This window comes from Danio rerio, chromosome 23 (genome assembly GCF_052040795.2).
Source record: "Danio rerio strain M-AB ecotype USA chromosome 23, GRCz13ab, whole genome shotgun sequence".
Classification (NCBI taxonomy): Eukaryota; Metazoa; Chordata; class Actinopteri; order Cypriniformes; family Danionidae; genus Danio; species Danio rerio.
In genome coordinates, this window is record NC_141043.1 from 15,475,849 (window position 1) to 15,492,729 (window position 16,881).

The 16,881-nt window shown below is 39.0% G+C and overlaps 1 protein-coding gene across 4 annotated transcripts in view; it reads left to right on the forward strand.

Moving 5' to 3' along the window:
• Positions 1–16,881, forward strand: part of zbtb46 (zinc finger and BTB domain containing 46) — a 143,460-nt gene that overhangs the window by 114,285 nt on the left and 12,294 nt on the right. For 2 of the 4 annotated variants that reach the window (XM_087306707.1, XM_087306710.1), the window contains exons 4-6: positions 7,481–7,710; positions 9,499–9,541; positions 9,659–15,499. The exons of the other annotated variants lie outside the window; for them this stretch is intronic. In XM_087306707.1, coding sequence (XP_087162833.1) covers positions 7,481–7,710; positions 9,499–9,541; positions 9,659–10,260 — 875 coding nt within the window. In that variant the 3' untranslated portion in view covers positions 10,261–15,499. Of the gene's footprint in view, positions 1–7,480; positions 7,711–9,498; positions 9,542–9,658; positions 15,500–16,881 lie in introns of those variants that run through there. 4 annotated transcript variants of the gene reach the window in all.

Sequence of the window (16,881 nt, forward strand, 5' to 3'; positions counted from 1 at the left end):
AACTGCCATCTTTCTTCTTTACAAAGAAGAATCCAGCTGAAGCAGGAGATGTAGAAGGTCGGATGAAACCCTTGGCCAATTCCTCGTCGATATATTCAGACATTGCCTTGTGCTCAGGTTGTGACAGAGGGAATATTCGACCCGTTGGAGGACCTGGAATTAACTCAATAGCACAATCACTTGGTCGATGTGGGGGAAGTTGAGTAGCTTTTTGTTTGCTAAAAGCTTCATGTAAGTCATGGTACTCAATGGGGATTAGTTCATCAACGAGTTCAGGTAACACATTGGTGGTTCGTAATGGAATTTTGTGAATGGGCTGGATGCACTGTTTCATGCATGACTCACTCCACTGCAATATCTGTCCGTCCCTCCAGGAGATATGAGGATCATGTCGCCTTAACCAGGGCAGTCCCAACACCAGTGGATGATTAACTGAATCAATAATGTAGAATTGCATTTCTTCAATGTGTAGAACACCAACTTGTAACTGTAGCTTATTCGTAATCATACGGATGCGTCCTTCACCCACAGGACGACCGTCTAGTGCTTCTACTGCAAGACAGGAATCATATGAGCTGAGAGATAGTTCGTGACATAAAGCAAATTTCTTAGATATAAAGTTTCCGGCAGATCCAGAGTCGACAAGAGCCGTAGTATTAATCATTCTTTTATCAAATTTAATAATTACAGGAATCAGTACACTGAAAAGTGCAGGAACATGGGAAGGACTCACTGATTGAACTGGTGTCTGAGGTCGTACGCTGCAGGTGGATTTCCTGTGCCCTGATTGACCGCAGTACAGGCATAGATGATTTTGCAATCGATGCATTCTTTCTTCATGGGTGAGACGGGTGAAACCCAGTTGCATGGGTTCATCAGGGGGCGTGTCACTTGAAACATGGAGCTGTGTGCGAGGATTTCTACGGCTGCGAATCAAATGATCAAGACGGATGGTAAGTTCAATGAGTTCGTTCAATTTCTTTCCTTCGTCACGGCAAGCCAATTCAGATTGTAGATTGATATTCAGACCCCGTCTGAATAGTGTCTTCAGTGTATCCTCAACCCAGTTAGTTTGAGCGGCGAGAGTGCGAAATGACAGGGCGTATTCTGCAGCTGTGTTACGCCCTTGTGTAAGAGAAAGTAACTGCTCACCGGGGCTTCTCCCATCTGCTGGGTGCTCGAACACTTCCCGAAATTGCTTGAGAAAAGTTTCAAATGTGGGATAGTTACATTCCTCCTCCTTCCATATCGCTGTAGCCCATTCCAGCGCTTTCCCCGTTAACAGGTTGCATACAAAAGCCACCCGACTAGAATCAGTGGGATATAATGCAGGTTGTTGGTTAACAAATAGTTTGCATTGCAATAAGAAGCCTTTGCAGCGAGAAGGTGACCCATCAAACTTTTCAGGAAAAGCTAATCGGGGACTTACGGTAGCCGGAGCATTGGAGACATGCGTTGGTTGAGAAGCTGTCATGGTAGCAGGCGGGGTAACTGCAGGATTCGGATGACGGAGTTGCTGCATAGCTCTCACCAGTTCCTCCGTGAGAGAAGTTAGATGGGTGAGTTGTTGATGATGGGTGGCTAACTGAGTGGCTTGAGCGGAAAGTTCAGTCGAGACTTGTGCTAAAGCTGCTGGATTCTGTAGTGGCGAAGTCTTCTGTTGTGATGAGTCAGAAGGCATTGAATCCATTTGCAAGCTTTATTAAGAGCACACATACAAACAAACACAAAGGGGCAATCCAGGAGACAGAACGTGGGACAGGCAAAAGTTCAAAGGCAGGCAGATATCTTACTGGTCAGAATAACAGGCTGGAGATCAGGGGCAGGCAGATGTCTTTCGTAATCGTAGAACAAGCACAGGGTCAGAATCACAGATCAGTCCGAAGCAGGGAGTATGGAACGCTCAGAAATGACAGCCAGGCAAATCAAGACTTCGCAAAGAACCGGAGCGTGAGTGTGGTATATATACACGAGAGCTGATGAGTTGCACCTGGACCGTAATCAGTGCCAGGTAGCAGGGCTTATGGGATTTTGAGTCCGTGAGTCGAATCAGAATTCTGGCGATGGTTCCCTCTGGTGGTGCACAAGAGGGTTGGCATCGCCCTCATTTACAACACAAAGTTATGTTTAATGACATTTTAATAGTTTAAAATAATATAACGTATAAGAATAAGAAATAATAAGAAATAAGAAATAATATATATAGAAAAATGGCCTGTAAAATAACAGACAATGTACTGGCACTTTATTACAAGTTTTTATACCGTAATATACAACACCAACCCAGACAATATAACAAATTAAACTATTAAAAATGTTAATAAATGTCACTTTTTCAAACTTTACAAGGTTAAATGTTGATGAAAGAAATACTGGGGCCCATAATGCAATTTAAAAGCATAAAAAAACAAGGAAAAATTATAAAAGATAAAAAATAGATTACAAAAAAACCTGCACATTTACAGATATTTTACAGTGTACTTCATTTAACTTATAAGAGAGAAATTTTGCTAATCTATGAGCTTAAGTTTTACAATCTTGAGCTAAAACACTGACCTGTGATCTGTGTTTAAAATTCTATTGTAAATGGACCACAGTTGGTGGTAATTAAGTCAAATGCGCCTCAGATCCTATCAAACCTGCACCAAATTGTTCTGAAGAAATTCCTGGAAACTTTTTACAATGGCAATCAAGCACAGTGCATTTCAGTAGGGAATTTTGCAAATACGAGACAATGACGGTTTGATGTGAACCATACATTTAGATTCATTTGCTGTTAATTGGTATAGAAGAGTCAGAGGCACGACTACGATTGCAGATTGTGGACGTGAGGAAAGAGAAATGAGAGGGCGAAGTGTGTTAGTTGGGAGTGGACGTGTAGGAGAGAATTCCAGGAATCTGTTGGTGGTTATGCATTACTGTAACATGTGCATCTGTCCACTTAGCTCTTAACCAGCAACCAACAACAGGAGTCCACAAACATTCTTCTTCTCCAAAAAAAGACATTCAGAAACACAGCGGCTTGAAAGTAGCCCAGTAGCCCAGGATACGTTCTATTTGACCTCTCACATTAATCTAGGTCTAGAACAGGTCTGAAAAATGTGCACATGTTATGTCATGTCTTGCGGCAGTATTTAAAGATGCTGTATCAAGTAAAGAATTTAGAAGGCTTTTATCTGGGGGTGAAACTTTTTTACTGAAATTTCCCTGGAATGTATTTAGTTATACATATATATATATATATATATATATATATATATATATATATATATATATATATATATATATATATATATATATATATATATATATATATATATGGAATTCGGTTCCAATCAATTGTGAAATTTTAAAAACAGCTATTTCGCGCTAACACTTGAGTGCTCTTGAGCATATTCTAAAAAACCACTGATTTGTCATTGTGTTTACGTTTTCAACAGAAATGACTTACTGTAAAGGTCATAAGTTCACCGAACTCACCGCTGTTTACTGAGTGTAACCACAGATACAGGCACACTGGAGCATTTCAAAGTCAATCAGCTGGTTTGTCTATAAGCTAATATACAGTGCATCCAGAAAGTATTCATAACGCTTCACTTTTTCACATTTTTTATGTTACATTTTTATGTTAGGATGAACTGTCGCCCCAGTCTGAGGTCAAGAGCACTCTGAAGCAGGTTTTCATTCAGGATGTCTCTGTACATTGCTGCATTCATCTTTCCCTCTATCCTGACTAGTTTTTTTTTAGTTTAATATAAGTTAAATATTTAGTTACTTAACACCATACATTTTATTAAATAATGGTTTGTAATTACTGTGATTATTTTACTCAAAAAAATGAAAATGAGATTTAAAAAGGTCAAATTAAAATGATATAAAAGGATCAGTCGATTAAAAATATTGATAACAACTAGTTATCATCATTGATTATACTGACGAATCACAGCAACCTAACTTTACACTTCTGTAATAAGTTTCAAACAATGTAAGTTTCAAAGAATGTTCAAACAAGCTGCAAACAATGTAATGTACAGCCGGTTACAGGGGTCAGAGGCATTCTCAACCCTCCCATTTTTCCAGGGATTCTCCCATATTTTACAGTTCTATACCACTATCATCCTGTAAAGGTATTTTCTCATATTTCTTCCATATTTTCAATCTCTCTACGAAGGGTGGCATTAAGCATTAAACAGTGATCCTTCCTATACGCAACCCATACTACAGAATCCACAGGGGACACCGCTTGCTGTTAAATGTTAGTCTGTTCTGTGTTTTCATTTTATTTAGGCATGGAAACACTTTAAAATAAATATAAAAAACGCAATTCACTTCCTTTTTATTACAGGTGCTGTAATAACAGTCGTATAGCGATGCATGACTGTCAGTTGACGTGCTCTATAGTGATAAATAGATGCAGTTTCTAAACAAATTCTATACACATGATTTAAAGCTGAGCAAAAGTCTGGGTTTTAGGTTCGTGTTTGAACAGACATATACAGATAATTAATAATAATAATAATAACATCTAAAGATGTCGATCTTGTTGAGCTTATCCAAACACCACTAATTTTGTCCTAAATGAGCATAAAAAGTTAGGAAAGAAATCGAATGCTTTCATTATAATGTTAGATGTGTGTATTTTTTAAGTGACACCTCTGTTATTCAATGTAATCAAAGAAAAATCTAAATAAATTGTTATGGTGGGCATATCGCTTATTTTAACATTCCAATGTTGACAGATATTGTCAGGGGGTAGAAAGCAGTAAACAATATGTAGAAAACATGTCAATTGCAAAACATTGTCCTTTTATAGAGCTCACTTCTAATGAACTGGTTTTCTAAATCAGGTTTGTTAAACAAGAGAGACAAACAAAATGTGTGGCGGTTGCGAAGACCACAATTGAGAACTGCTGGTATAGCCTAATCACAAATAACACACTTCATATGCACTTGTGGTTTAGCACAATGAAGCCCTGTCCACATGAACATGGGTATTTTCAAAACCTTCATTTTACTACATGGTTTGGCTGCTCGTCCAAATAAAAACGTAATATCAGGTCACTAAAATTTTATAAAAACTCCAGCAGGATGGAGATTTGTAGAAACTCTGGTAACTGTGTGGTCATGAGGCCACTAAGTTTTTGACACCAGCATGAACGTTATTTTCTGCTTTCTGATTGGTTAACACAGCTTTATTCTAAGTTCCTTAACAATGTATCCCAGTGCATACTTGCTTTTTTATGTGGATGGATATTTTTTAAATCAAAGGTGGGAAAATGGTGTACATGTGGACATAACAATGTGGGCATGAGTCTGTTAGATCCACAGGACAGGGTGTTACCAACAATGTTTAAACAAGCTGCAAACAATGTAGTGCAAATATACAGTTGAAGACAGTATTATTAGCCCCCCCTGAATTATTAGCCCCGCTGTTTATTTTTTTCCCCAATTTCTGTTTAACGCAGAGAAGAATTTTTCAACACATTTCTAAACATAATAGTTATCTCTAATAACTGATTTATTTTATCTTTGCCATGATGACAGTAAATAATATTTAACTAGAAATTTTTCAAGACACCAAGGTTAATTAGGTTAAATAGGCAGGTTAGGGTAATTAGGTAAATTATTGTATAATGATAATTTGTTCTGTAGACTATTGAAAAAAAAAAAAAAAAAAAAAAATATATATATATATATATATATATATATATATATATATATATATATATATATATATATATATATATATATATATATATATATATTACAGGATCTAATAATTAGGTCCTTAAAACAGTGTTTAAAAATTTAAAACTGCTTTTATACTGTGAAAATGTCCTTGCTCTGTTAAGCATCATTTGGGAAATATTTGAAAAAAAATTCTAAATTCTAAAATTCTTAATTCTAATAATTCTGACTTTACAGACCCCCTTTACAGGGGTCAGGGGCATACCTCTCAACCCCTTCCGTTTTTCCCGAGATTCTTCCGTATTTTACAGTTCTATCCCGCTATCATCCTGCAAAGGTATTTTCCTATTTGTCTTCCGTATTTTCAATCTTTTTATGAATAGTGGAAATAAACTTTAAAGAGCCTGTACTCCCTATAATCAAACCCATACCTCCGAACCACAAGGGGACGCCCCTTGCTCTTAAATGTTAGTCTGTTCTGTGCTTTCATTTTATTTAAACGTTGTGCCTCATAATGATTAATAGACAATGTTTCCCAAACAGATTCTGTACACGTGATTTGAAGTGGACCAAAAGTCTGGGTTTTGGGTGCGTGTTTGAATAGACATATACACATAATTAATAATAGTAATATCTAAAGATGTCGATCTTGGTGAGCTTTTTTTGTCCTAAATGAGCATAAAAAGTTAGGAAAGCAATTGAATGCTTTCATTATAATGTTAGGTGTGTGTATTTTTAAAGTTATACCTCTGTTATTTAATGTAATTAAACTAAAAATCTAAATAAATGAGATTCACAGGATGGGGGGTTGCCAAATTTGGTCCTCGAGAGACACAGTTCCGCAGAGTTGCACTCCAACCCTAAACAAACACACCTGAACAGCCTAATCAAAGCACACGGGTTACTAGAATGCTAAAGGCAGGTGATGTTTTTATCAAGACTGATTTAAAGCTCTGAAGAACAGTGGCTGTCTAGGACCATTTTTGCCCACCACTGACAATAGGGTCTCCTATTCATCCTTTTAGCTTTCAGGATAGTGCTGGCGAGTGCCTCCTTTCTGGCCACTTTGTGCAATTTGCTGAGACTGAAACAATCTATGAGCAGACTTCTACCTAACAAATTGGTGTCAAATAGAATTTTTGTTTCTGGAGGTTTTACATGGATTGCATGAAAAAGCCTGTAAATGGCAGGGAAGTGTTGTGGCAAAAATTATGTACCGTAAGATTCCCAGTCACTGGTGGAGAAAGAGTTAAAGACAAATCACATATCTATTCATCTATCCTTTCACCAAAATGTCAGCTAAAATGTCACCTTAGTCCTTAATTTGTATAAATATTTTACCTTTCTCTGAACTTTTACCTCTCCTACTCTTGGTGTCTGCTGAATCGCATGGCTACATGTATATTATGTTTGAACTTTTGCACAGATTCTGGCAAGTAGCCTGACATGGTTTTAAAATGAAGAGAACTTCCACCCATCATTTAAAAGCCTCTTCTTTTCAATGTCTTTATCTCTCACTTACACACACACACACACATGGCCATCCCTAGCGTGGGCTCGTGGGTGGATTGAGAGGACCAAAAAACAGAGCGAGAGAGGCCAAGCCCTAACCCCACTCCGGTCTCTTCATCTCTTCCTTCTTCCCTCTCTCTGGTTCTAAATGAAGGCTATGTGTGCCCCTTGCCCCCTTCTTCCCCTCCTCCTCTTCCTCCTCCTCTCTCTCTGCTGCTGTGTGGAAGATGGCCGCTGGTCTGAGAGTAGGTGGGTGAGACTCATTTCCTGTGCTCCTCAGGGCCTCGTTGCTCCAATGGCAGCAGCAGCTCCCACCATCCAGGGGGCCTGTTTGGTAGCAAACACGGGGCGTCTTCATCTTCTCCTCCATCTACTCTTCCTCCTCTTCCTCTTCTACTGCCGCCTCCACCATCCATGCTACAGCCCCCAGGGGCCCACTATATGCCACAGTCTGGCGGCCCCCCAGACAAGCTCTATGCGGAACAGGCCCCGAAGGCCTCACCCACTGAGGTAAGTCCAACAAACACCCAATAGGCCACTTATCTTTCAGTTCTGTGTCTCTTGATATATCTTTTTTAAGAATGTCTTGTTTCTGTAGATTCACTGTTTTTTTTTTTTTTTTTTTTGCTGCTCTGCTCCTGCAAGTTCTTCGCATTTTTAATTCATGTTTCTGTCTTTTTCTTTTTATCTTTCTGTGAGCAAAATAAAGACCAGTGCACAGGTTCATAATGAATTAAAATTGCCATAGTGCATGAATGTGTGTGTGAATGTGAAAGTCTGGGGGTGTTTTCTAGTACTGGAGTGTGGCTGGAAGGGCATCCACTGTGTAAAACGTATGCCGGAGTAGTTGACGGTTTATTCTGCTGTGGCGAGCTCTAATAAATAAGCTGAAGAATGTGAATGAATGAATGAATTCTTATGGCAATTAGTAAATATTTAACATTTTGGTGGGTAATTAGTCATTTGTATAAAGTTATATGACCTGTTTTTCCAGCTTATGCCACAGTGACAGCCAATTATTGGTGTGGGTTTCATGCTTAACTAAAAAAAAAAAAACCTACAGATGAGACTGTATGTATTCATTTGAAATTATGTTCTCCTGTGAGATCAGCAGGCCTTAATTTGTGCCGGAACAAGCTGGATCCGGCACCTCTGAAATCTGGTTCAGTACCTAATTTTACCGATCCCCTTCCTCACACATACACACACCCTCTACCCACTCTTAACTTTCTTCAGTGACACCTCACAAATTAAGCACTGGAGATTAGTGTAGATTTTCCAATACTTTGGGCTTAATAATACATAACTATTTAGCAAAAATGTGATTAGACATTTAAGATTGGGGGACACCAATCAGCCAATAAAACCCATACTAATGAACTATTTGTACTTTTTGCGATCACGTTCGTCCTAAACTCTATAGTGGTTATGTTTACTAACCATATTTAAACTAATTCCATTGACCTCTGCTGATTCTATCCCAAAACTACAAAAAAAAAAGGAGTTGAGGGTGCCTATTGTCTTAATACCAGTACAACTGTCAGTTTGATTAATATATTGATAATATCTGCCCTCTTCTGATAAAAGGGGGATCCAGGTGGCTATAGAAATCAATAGTGATGGAAAATGCAGAGGGGCAGGGTGGGTTTTGTTTTCTTGGGTGAGAGCAGGAAATTGCATTCTCCCTGTGTGTGCTGAGGTGGCATTTGGTTTCGCAGGACCTCCCCCCCAAGAAGTTGTACCATCTCTGTGGACAAGCCATCTGTTTGCTTAAACCATAATGTGTCACTCTTACGCAAGGGAGGGCGGATCGAGAACAAGGGGGATGGGCCACACCTATACACGTACAAGCTGCATGCCACCTAGAGCACAAGTTAAAAAAAAAACAGTCAGCTCTGTAACCCTCCACCTCCCAAACAAACACACACCTATTCACATAGACAAATGCCGAATATCCTTTTGTGTCCCAAGAGCGTAACCTGTTGCATCTGTTGTTAGAAACCACAATTTGAACCACATTACTGGCTGTGTACCAAATATTGCTTTATGCATATAACATTACAATATTTCTACTTAACATTGTTTGTATGCTATCTTTTGCATCTCATGTTTTGTTGCCTTGACTGTTCTGCAGCCAACTGTTTCTCTGCTTTTCTTTCTTTCTTCAAGATCTCTTCCTTTTCCATTGTGTCTGTGTTTTACCTCTTGAACTTGCATGCCTGAGGAGTACCTCTATACAGACTTGTGATCCGAAGTACACAAGTGTTGATTTGCATGTGTGTGTGTGTCTTCTTACAGGAGGAAATGCAAGAGGAAGACAATAGTCCAAATAACAATGCAGGTATGCGTGGCGTCTGTGATGCCGATGGCCCGCCACATGACTGCCTGTTATTTTTCACATTCATAAGCTGATATCCTGGCGTTAGTTCTCACCTCTCTCTCCCTCCCTCCCTCTCAGAGCTGGAGCGCATCCAGGTTCCTGTAGAGGAAGATCAGATGGTGGAGGAGAAGCATGGAGTGTGTGTGGCGGAGGTGCAGGGCGGAGGGCCGGGCTGGCGGCAGGAGCTCGCCTGCTCTCTGTGTAAGCAACTGTTTAGCAGCCTGCTTCAACTGAGACAGCACGAATACAGCCACACGCTTTCACTTATGGCTCTCTCACTGGACTGCCTCGACCACCATCGCCCACTAGTGGCCTCCGCGTCTCCGCTCAACCCTCAGCCGGCACGCTACCACTGCTCGCAGTGTCCGGCCAGCTTCACTCTCAAGTCCAACGCAGACCGCCACGAGAAGACCATCCACCTCAAACGGAAGCTGATGCAATGTGTGTACTGCCTCAAGCACTTTCGTGACCGCACGGACCTGAACCGCCACCTGTCGTCCGTGCATTCCAGCGAGCGAGTGTACACGTGTCCCGCCTGCTCCCGAACCTTCAGCACACAGAAAAACCTGGCCACCCACGGCAAGGTCTGCTGTCAATCGGGAATCTCGCCCACTGAGCAGTTATGGAACTTGCATGGTTTAAAGGAAGACCATCACGGCCATATCCATGTAGACGATTGATTCACCAAACCAGCAACACTTTTTATTGGATTGATAAGGGAATGTGTAACACACCAAGTCGTCCCAATCAAGGTCTTTTGGCCACAGCACTGTTGACATTTCTACCTTCATTTTTACTGTATGTCAGATTTGTTTATTCTGGAAATAAAATCCAAATCGTCTTTCGTTTTTGCTTTAAATGACTACCGAATATGGCTGCCGATTTCTATGCAAAATTTCTATGCAAAATTAGGCATTATTTCTCTTTACGCATAAAGAGCTGTCTGATCTTTGCACCACCCAGGATTATCCAAGATCTAACGTAAGACTGGAGAACACAGTGATCTCAGTGCATTTTATGCCAATGCTTTTTCCTTTTTGGGTGGCTTTGCACCCCTCTTTTTTTTACTACTGAACTAGTCATGTGCTTATTCTGCAATATTGGTTTAAGCACGGGGGTATCTGTAACTGGTCGAAGTGTTAAGTAGTGAATTCAGCTGTTAAATCTGAGCACAATGCTGCCCTCTGCAGGAAAATCTATCTCTTGTGTCCTGTGCTCAACTAGAAGGAGATGATGAGGGATGAGGATAGATTAGGGAATGTCCTAAATCTTTCATCCTGCTACATCTTCTTGTGTGTGTGTGTGTGTGTGTGTGCGTGTGTGCTGTATACGAGTGAGTATGTGAGTGCGGGAATTATGTCAGTAATTAGCTCTTCTCTGCTCTCACCCGTGCTGACCCTAAATTATACAGATAAATGAGATGTGAAAGGAAAAGACATAAGCCCTTTAAAGTTGTGATCAGTCCTTGTGTGTTCTCACACTATCCTACAAGCAACATAGCCAGTGGAAAAGAAAAAGGGGTGTTTTCTGGACCCTTTCCAACACAGACAAAATCAATTGTGTGTGTTTTCATATGTTTTCTAATAAATATTTTAGAAACCTGTTTTTGACGGGTTACTGTCCTGCAGTGTTTAGCTCTAACAAGAATTAAGCACATCTGAATTTATCAAAGCTCAGTTTCAAATAGAAAACTATATGGCTGTTAACACCTGGTCAGCTTTGTGTGTGTGTTTTTTTTTTTCTGATCAGATCTGAAATGGAGTTGAATATATCTGATCACTCAAAACACTTATTGAAGGGGGCCTGAGACACATTCCAGATGAAACTAGAAAGGTCTAAATGCAGCACAAAAATTTGACCAGTTCCAAAATGTAAAATTAAAAAACGTGAGATAGAGCTGGCCAATTAATCGAAAGTAGTCAAAATCGACATTTAGAACCTATAATTAATCACAATTTTCCAGGACAATTTTTTTGTAATTACTTTTCCTACGTGTTGCGTGACCCCACTTCATTACTTCTGTGGCCACTTTGCAGCCCCATCTGATCTGTGGTGAAATAGGATGATGGACATATTCTTGAGCCTTACTTTGCTCTACATTCACGATGATTGGAAGCTATGCCAGAGATGCCTTTATCAGTATATAATAACTTGTTAGTGAACTATAATGGGCAAAAAGATTGAATAAATAAATAAAATAATCATTCATTAATAATAATCAGGTTAAAATGTTCAATTAATCGAGATTTAGATTTTAGGCCAAATCGCCCAGCCCCAATGTGAGAGCATGTACTTAAATGTAAAACACAATGCCACAGATGACAGTTTGGGATGTTTGCTTTATTTTATTAAAAATGTTTCATTCTATTTTTGACTAGTCGTTAAACGTTAAATGAGCAAAGAATGTTATTTTTTATAATTCATTTTCTTTTTGGCTTAGTCCCTTTAATAATCTGGGGTTGCCACAGCGCAATGAACCGGCAACTTATCCAGCATATGTTTTATGCAGCAGATGCTCTTCCAGCTGCAACCCATCACTGGAAAACACATACACACTCATTCACAAACACATACACTACGGACAATTTAGCCTACCCAATTCACCTGTACCGCATGTCTTTGGACTGTGGGGGAAACCGGAGCACATGGAGGAAACCTATGCGAACACAGGGAGAACATGCAAACTCCACACAGAAACGGCAACTGACCCAGGCAAGGCTCGAACCAGCATGTCAGGAAGGCTGAGCGGTCTAAGGCGATGCAATCAGGTCGCAGTCTCCCCTGGAGGCGTGGGTTCAAATCCCACTTCTGACAAACCCTTTGGCTGTGTGCTCAGGTTCAAGTCTTTAACTCTCTGGCGCCAAGTACGAGTGATAAAGTAACACTGACAAATCGCCGCATCAATCTCTTTGTGTCACAGTTCACGCTAGAATGTTATATTAATATAAAATAACAGCATTAACAACAGAAACATATCACACACTAGTGTGTATTTCTATGAATGGGAATGAAAACTAACAGAATGATATGGCATTTCATCCCTTTCAAAAGGCACAGTGTTTAGATTTTGAAGAGGTTAAACACAAATCAATGTAAACCCAAACTATTCAAAAATAGATGGTTCAATTAGCCTATAATGAACACAAATGAAGTACAAAGCCTGAATCCAAGATTAAAACATAATTTAAATGCCAAATATGATGTATAGCTTACATTTCTGTAAAAATAACGTTTAAACAAGTTTCAGATACACCGCATTTTAAGTTGACATGATGTAGTTAAATTTGGTAATAGTGGGATTTGATTTATCACCGCGGACCGGTCAATACTTGTCACACCTCTATTGGAAATATGAATTTCTCTAGAAACTCTAGAAAAGATACGTATGCAAATGGCCCCTAAAAGGCCGCCAATCTTTACGATCTCCAGCAGTTGATCTTTCACATGTTGGATTCACCTGACTTGTTGACAAATGGGTTGTGCATCTTCCCCTTAGCAAAGAAACTTTCCAGAGATGATTATTTCTTACTCATTTTGCTGCTTGTGGGTTATTCTTTGGTGTTCAAGTGACCAAGATGTAAACGAGAGAAATTTTTTTTTTTAAATATAAGATAGTTCAGACTCAGATAATAAGTAAAACAGAAATAATTATTGATTTCTTGTGCAGCCCGGTAGTAATTGATCCATGGACTGGTACCGGTCTGCGGCCCAGTGGTTGAGGACCACTGCATTAAGCCCAAGAGATAGTAGGTTCTCCCATTCATGATTTAACTTTCTGTAGTGTGTCTCTCATTGCAGGTGCTATACGCTTTCAATGCACACCTCTATCAAGACCACACTGCTGGTCCAAACAGATTTCCTCCCAACAGTTAAAATGGCATTACATCATGACAGTATGGACTCAACCACAGGGGTTTCACAGACATCCCAGGGTGAGAATAGGCATTGCCGGGGGAACTTCCAGGCGACTTTGGTTGTCTGGTTTTAAGTGTTATTAGAAATTTAAACCTGACTAGAAACTTCCAAACAGAGCTAAACTGAGTTTGAGCTTAACTCTGCAGGACACTTGCCTTTCAGGAGCAGGATTAGACTCTCTTTTATGTAAAATCTGAAAGAGTTTAGCCATTTTTGAATGATTTTTTAAAAAACGGAAGCATCTAAAAGCAAACTTGTTCCTGTAGCCCAACTGTAAAGGCTGATTAATACTTCTGCTTCAAGCGCATACATATGCTCTAGCGTAGCCTTCGCGGCGTCACAAAGCCCTCTCTATGACTGTCACGGACACTGACATGCACTTCTCAAAGTAAATGTAACTGCACATTGCAATGACATGTAGCGCAAGCTCTGTGATTGGTTGGCTAAGTAGCTGTGATCAGTGTGGTCGGGACCAAGAGCCATGCGAACCCATTGGAGCGAGTGTTTACAAGTTCCGTGAAGTAGCTCTAGATGGAAACTGTTGTTTTGTGTTGATCTTATGATAAAAGTTGTTGCATGTTTCTGCCTCTGAATGAGCGAGTTTTAGCTGCTTGTACATTAAGGTAGCATTCAGAAAAAACAAAACACCCATGAAGAAATTCGACACAGAGGAACATAAAAACCTCACTGTCAGCTAACGTTTCGAAAAGTGTTATCGCAGATAAACACAAACAGCACGCAAAAGTATAAACGCATGACTTTGGTGATCATTCATCGCAAAAGTATAAGTAAGCCTTTAAGTGTTTAGCTGAGACCTTCTCAGTGTTCGGTGGATGCTGAGAGCTAAGAGAGTAGCCCACCAGGAGCAGGATTTGGGCAGGTCTTTTCTAAAGTGAATTTTAATTCCTCTGTAAGGTTAGTCGTGTGAGTGGTCTGACCACAGTTGTACTGCATCTAATTAAGAGTTCAGGGAAATCTCCAAAGCAGTCAACACTCGTAGTAATTCCTGGAGGCACTGTTTTTATGTTAATTGTAACTTTCACACCACAACAGTTATGACAAGTTCATTAGTGTATCAGTGGGTGCTTACACACTAGAGGAAGCTCTGATGAAGGAAAATGTATGTTAGATCCACTCTGAGGGTTTGGATGGGTTTAGAAATTCAGCCAATATAAAATGCGATTGGTCAAAAAGACTGTCAGTGCGCATTGCAGCAAAGGTTAACATTTTCACAACTTTTTTTTTTTTCGTTTTGTCTTTGTGATGGACTGTCCTTATTAAAATCAATGAACTTGCAGTGTTTTCAGATGCAGGGTAAACCCTTGGGTGTATGTGCTCTTATGCAGTAAATCAAATGTGGCAATGTGTCAACATCGCTCTTACTGACACAGCAGTGAAGAAGAAAAGTGGATTGTCACACTAAGACCACCTAAATTACCCATATGTCTTATACCCAAGACACCCACTGGCCTCTTCATTTTATGGTTTTCTTTAGGAAGATATGGAGATTTTTGTCAGGCATGTGAAGGTCTGTTTCCGTCTACATTTTGCATAGACTATTCAATCTGTGTGTTGTATGAGAAGTTTTATTCTATTTCTTTGTCAGTCAAAACGTCTGCTCGGAATGCAGTCTGAAAATGAAAATGTGGTATAATAGTAATCTTTCAAACAGTGTTGTGGTGTGTTGAATGTGGAGTGATTTGTGAAAGGAACCACTGTTTAGCACCTATGCAAAGAGAGAGAGATTTGCACTGAAGTTTTCAAGGTCTTGGCACTTTCTCCTCAGGAAACAAAAAGACTGATGCTCTCTGACTGAAATGTGGATGTAAAAAATGCATCAGAAATTTCAGGCACAGATGTTTTGAATTGCACTATTTTTATTACTCTACATAAAAAAGACTGCTAGAATGAAGACAGATTCTTGTAGATCATGTATTTTGGAAAAATATTGTTGTGTAAATGGTTGTTTGTAAGTTTGTAGACAATAAATTTTAATGTAAATCATTCTGAAAACTTGTTTTTATTTGTTCTAAGAAGACATTATATGCTACCAATTAAATATGAAATACTATTATCCAGTTAGCAAAATTATTGGAGGTTTAATACATATTTACAACTTAATGTACTTACAAACTAAGATCCTTCCTTTTTGAAATGGTTCATGTACAAGAGGACAGTTGGATTTTGTCTGATTGTATATAGATTTGTACAACACACAGTATAGACATGGGCCGGTATAAGATTCTGACGGTGTGATAACCATGAATATAAAAAAATAACCATTTCACGGTTTTGCTTTATAGTGACTACTCCTCTAAGATATACTCTTTTTAAATGTCTGGGTAAAAAACAAGAACCTTTTTCTCCTTTGAACACAACATTTTTTATTTTGAGAAACGTTTAAAATATTTTGGAGCAGTAAACATGTCAGGCTAGATAACCCAAATGATATTCGACTTCCGCTGTTGTCATCAGTTAATAAAACACAGATTTCTTTACAATTTAAAACGGCATCTTTGGAGATATTTTCTGCTGGAAAAAAGTAAATAAAAAAGTAAATAAAAAATGGTACACATACCCTAGGAATAGTAGCACAAAATTTTGACTGTTTTAAAACCTTGACTTTTCCAAACAGTGGTATACTTTAAAAACAATTATCGTCCCATGCCTAGTACAGTACATTGTATCTGGTACTTTTTTATTACCAAGTCAGTTGAGATTCCAAGTGAGGCTTACCAATAATAAAATGTGAACTAGGCATGAGATGATAACTGTTTTCAAGATATACCGCGGTTTGGAAATGTCAAGTTTTTTTTTTTTTTTTAATTGTTTGTTAAAATAAAAACAAAGTGCTAAATTTCGCTGCAAAAAATCTCTAATCGCTAATAATAACTCCTGTATAGCAGTAACATTCTGTCACTCGATGACACTGGAATACCCAGTAAGAAAAGTCTAGTGGCTGAGAATGATCTTTTTACAGTGTCTGGCATAATGTTAATGTTGTTGTCTTGTATTTACATGGACTGTGTAATAATAATAATAATAACACCGGTGTAGTGCTGTCCCAATTCTTAAGGGAAAATCTTGAAGCCCTTTCCCTTCAAACTCTGTTTCAAGGGCCAAAGGGAAGGGGAAAGGTAGGGGTACAAAAATAGAATTGGATTGGGCCTAAGAGGCACACAGTCCAAGAGCATCTGATGTTGTCAGAACAACCCCAGTTCCAAACAAACCCACTAAAATAACTTAAAATGCTGAATAATGCACACCAGGTCAATAATTTCCAATGTTAGTTTTCAAGTACTCACTCGTGCATAGACTGGACAAGTAATATCCATGATGTCAACACTTGCACAAAATCAAGTTTTGCATAGAGACAATAATAATAT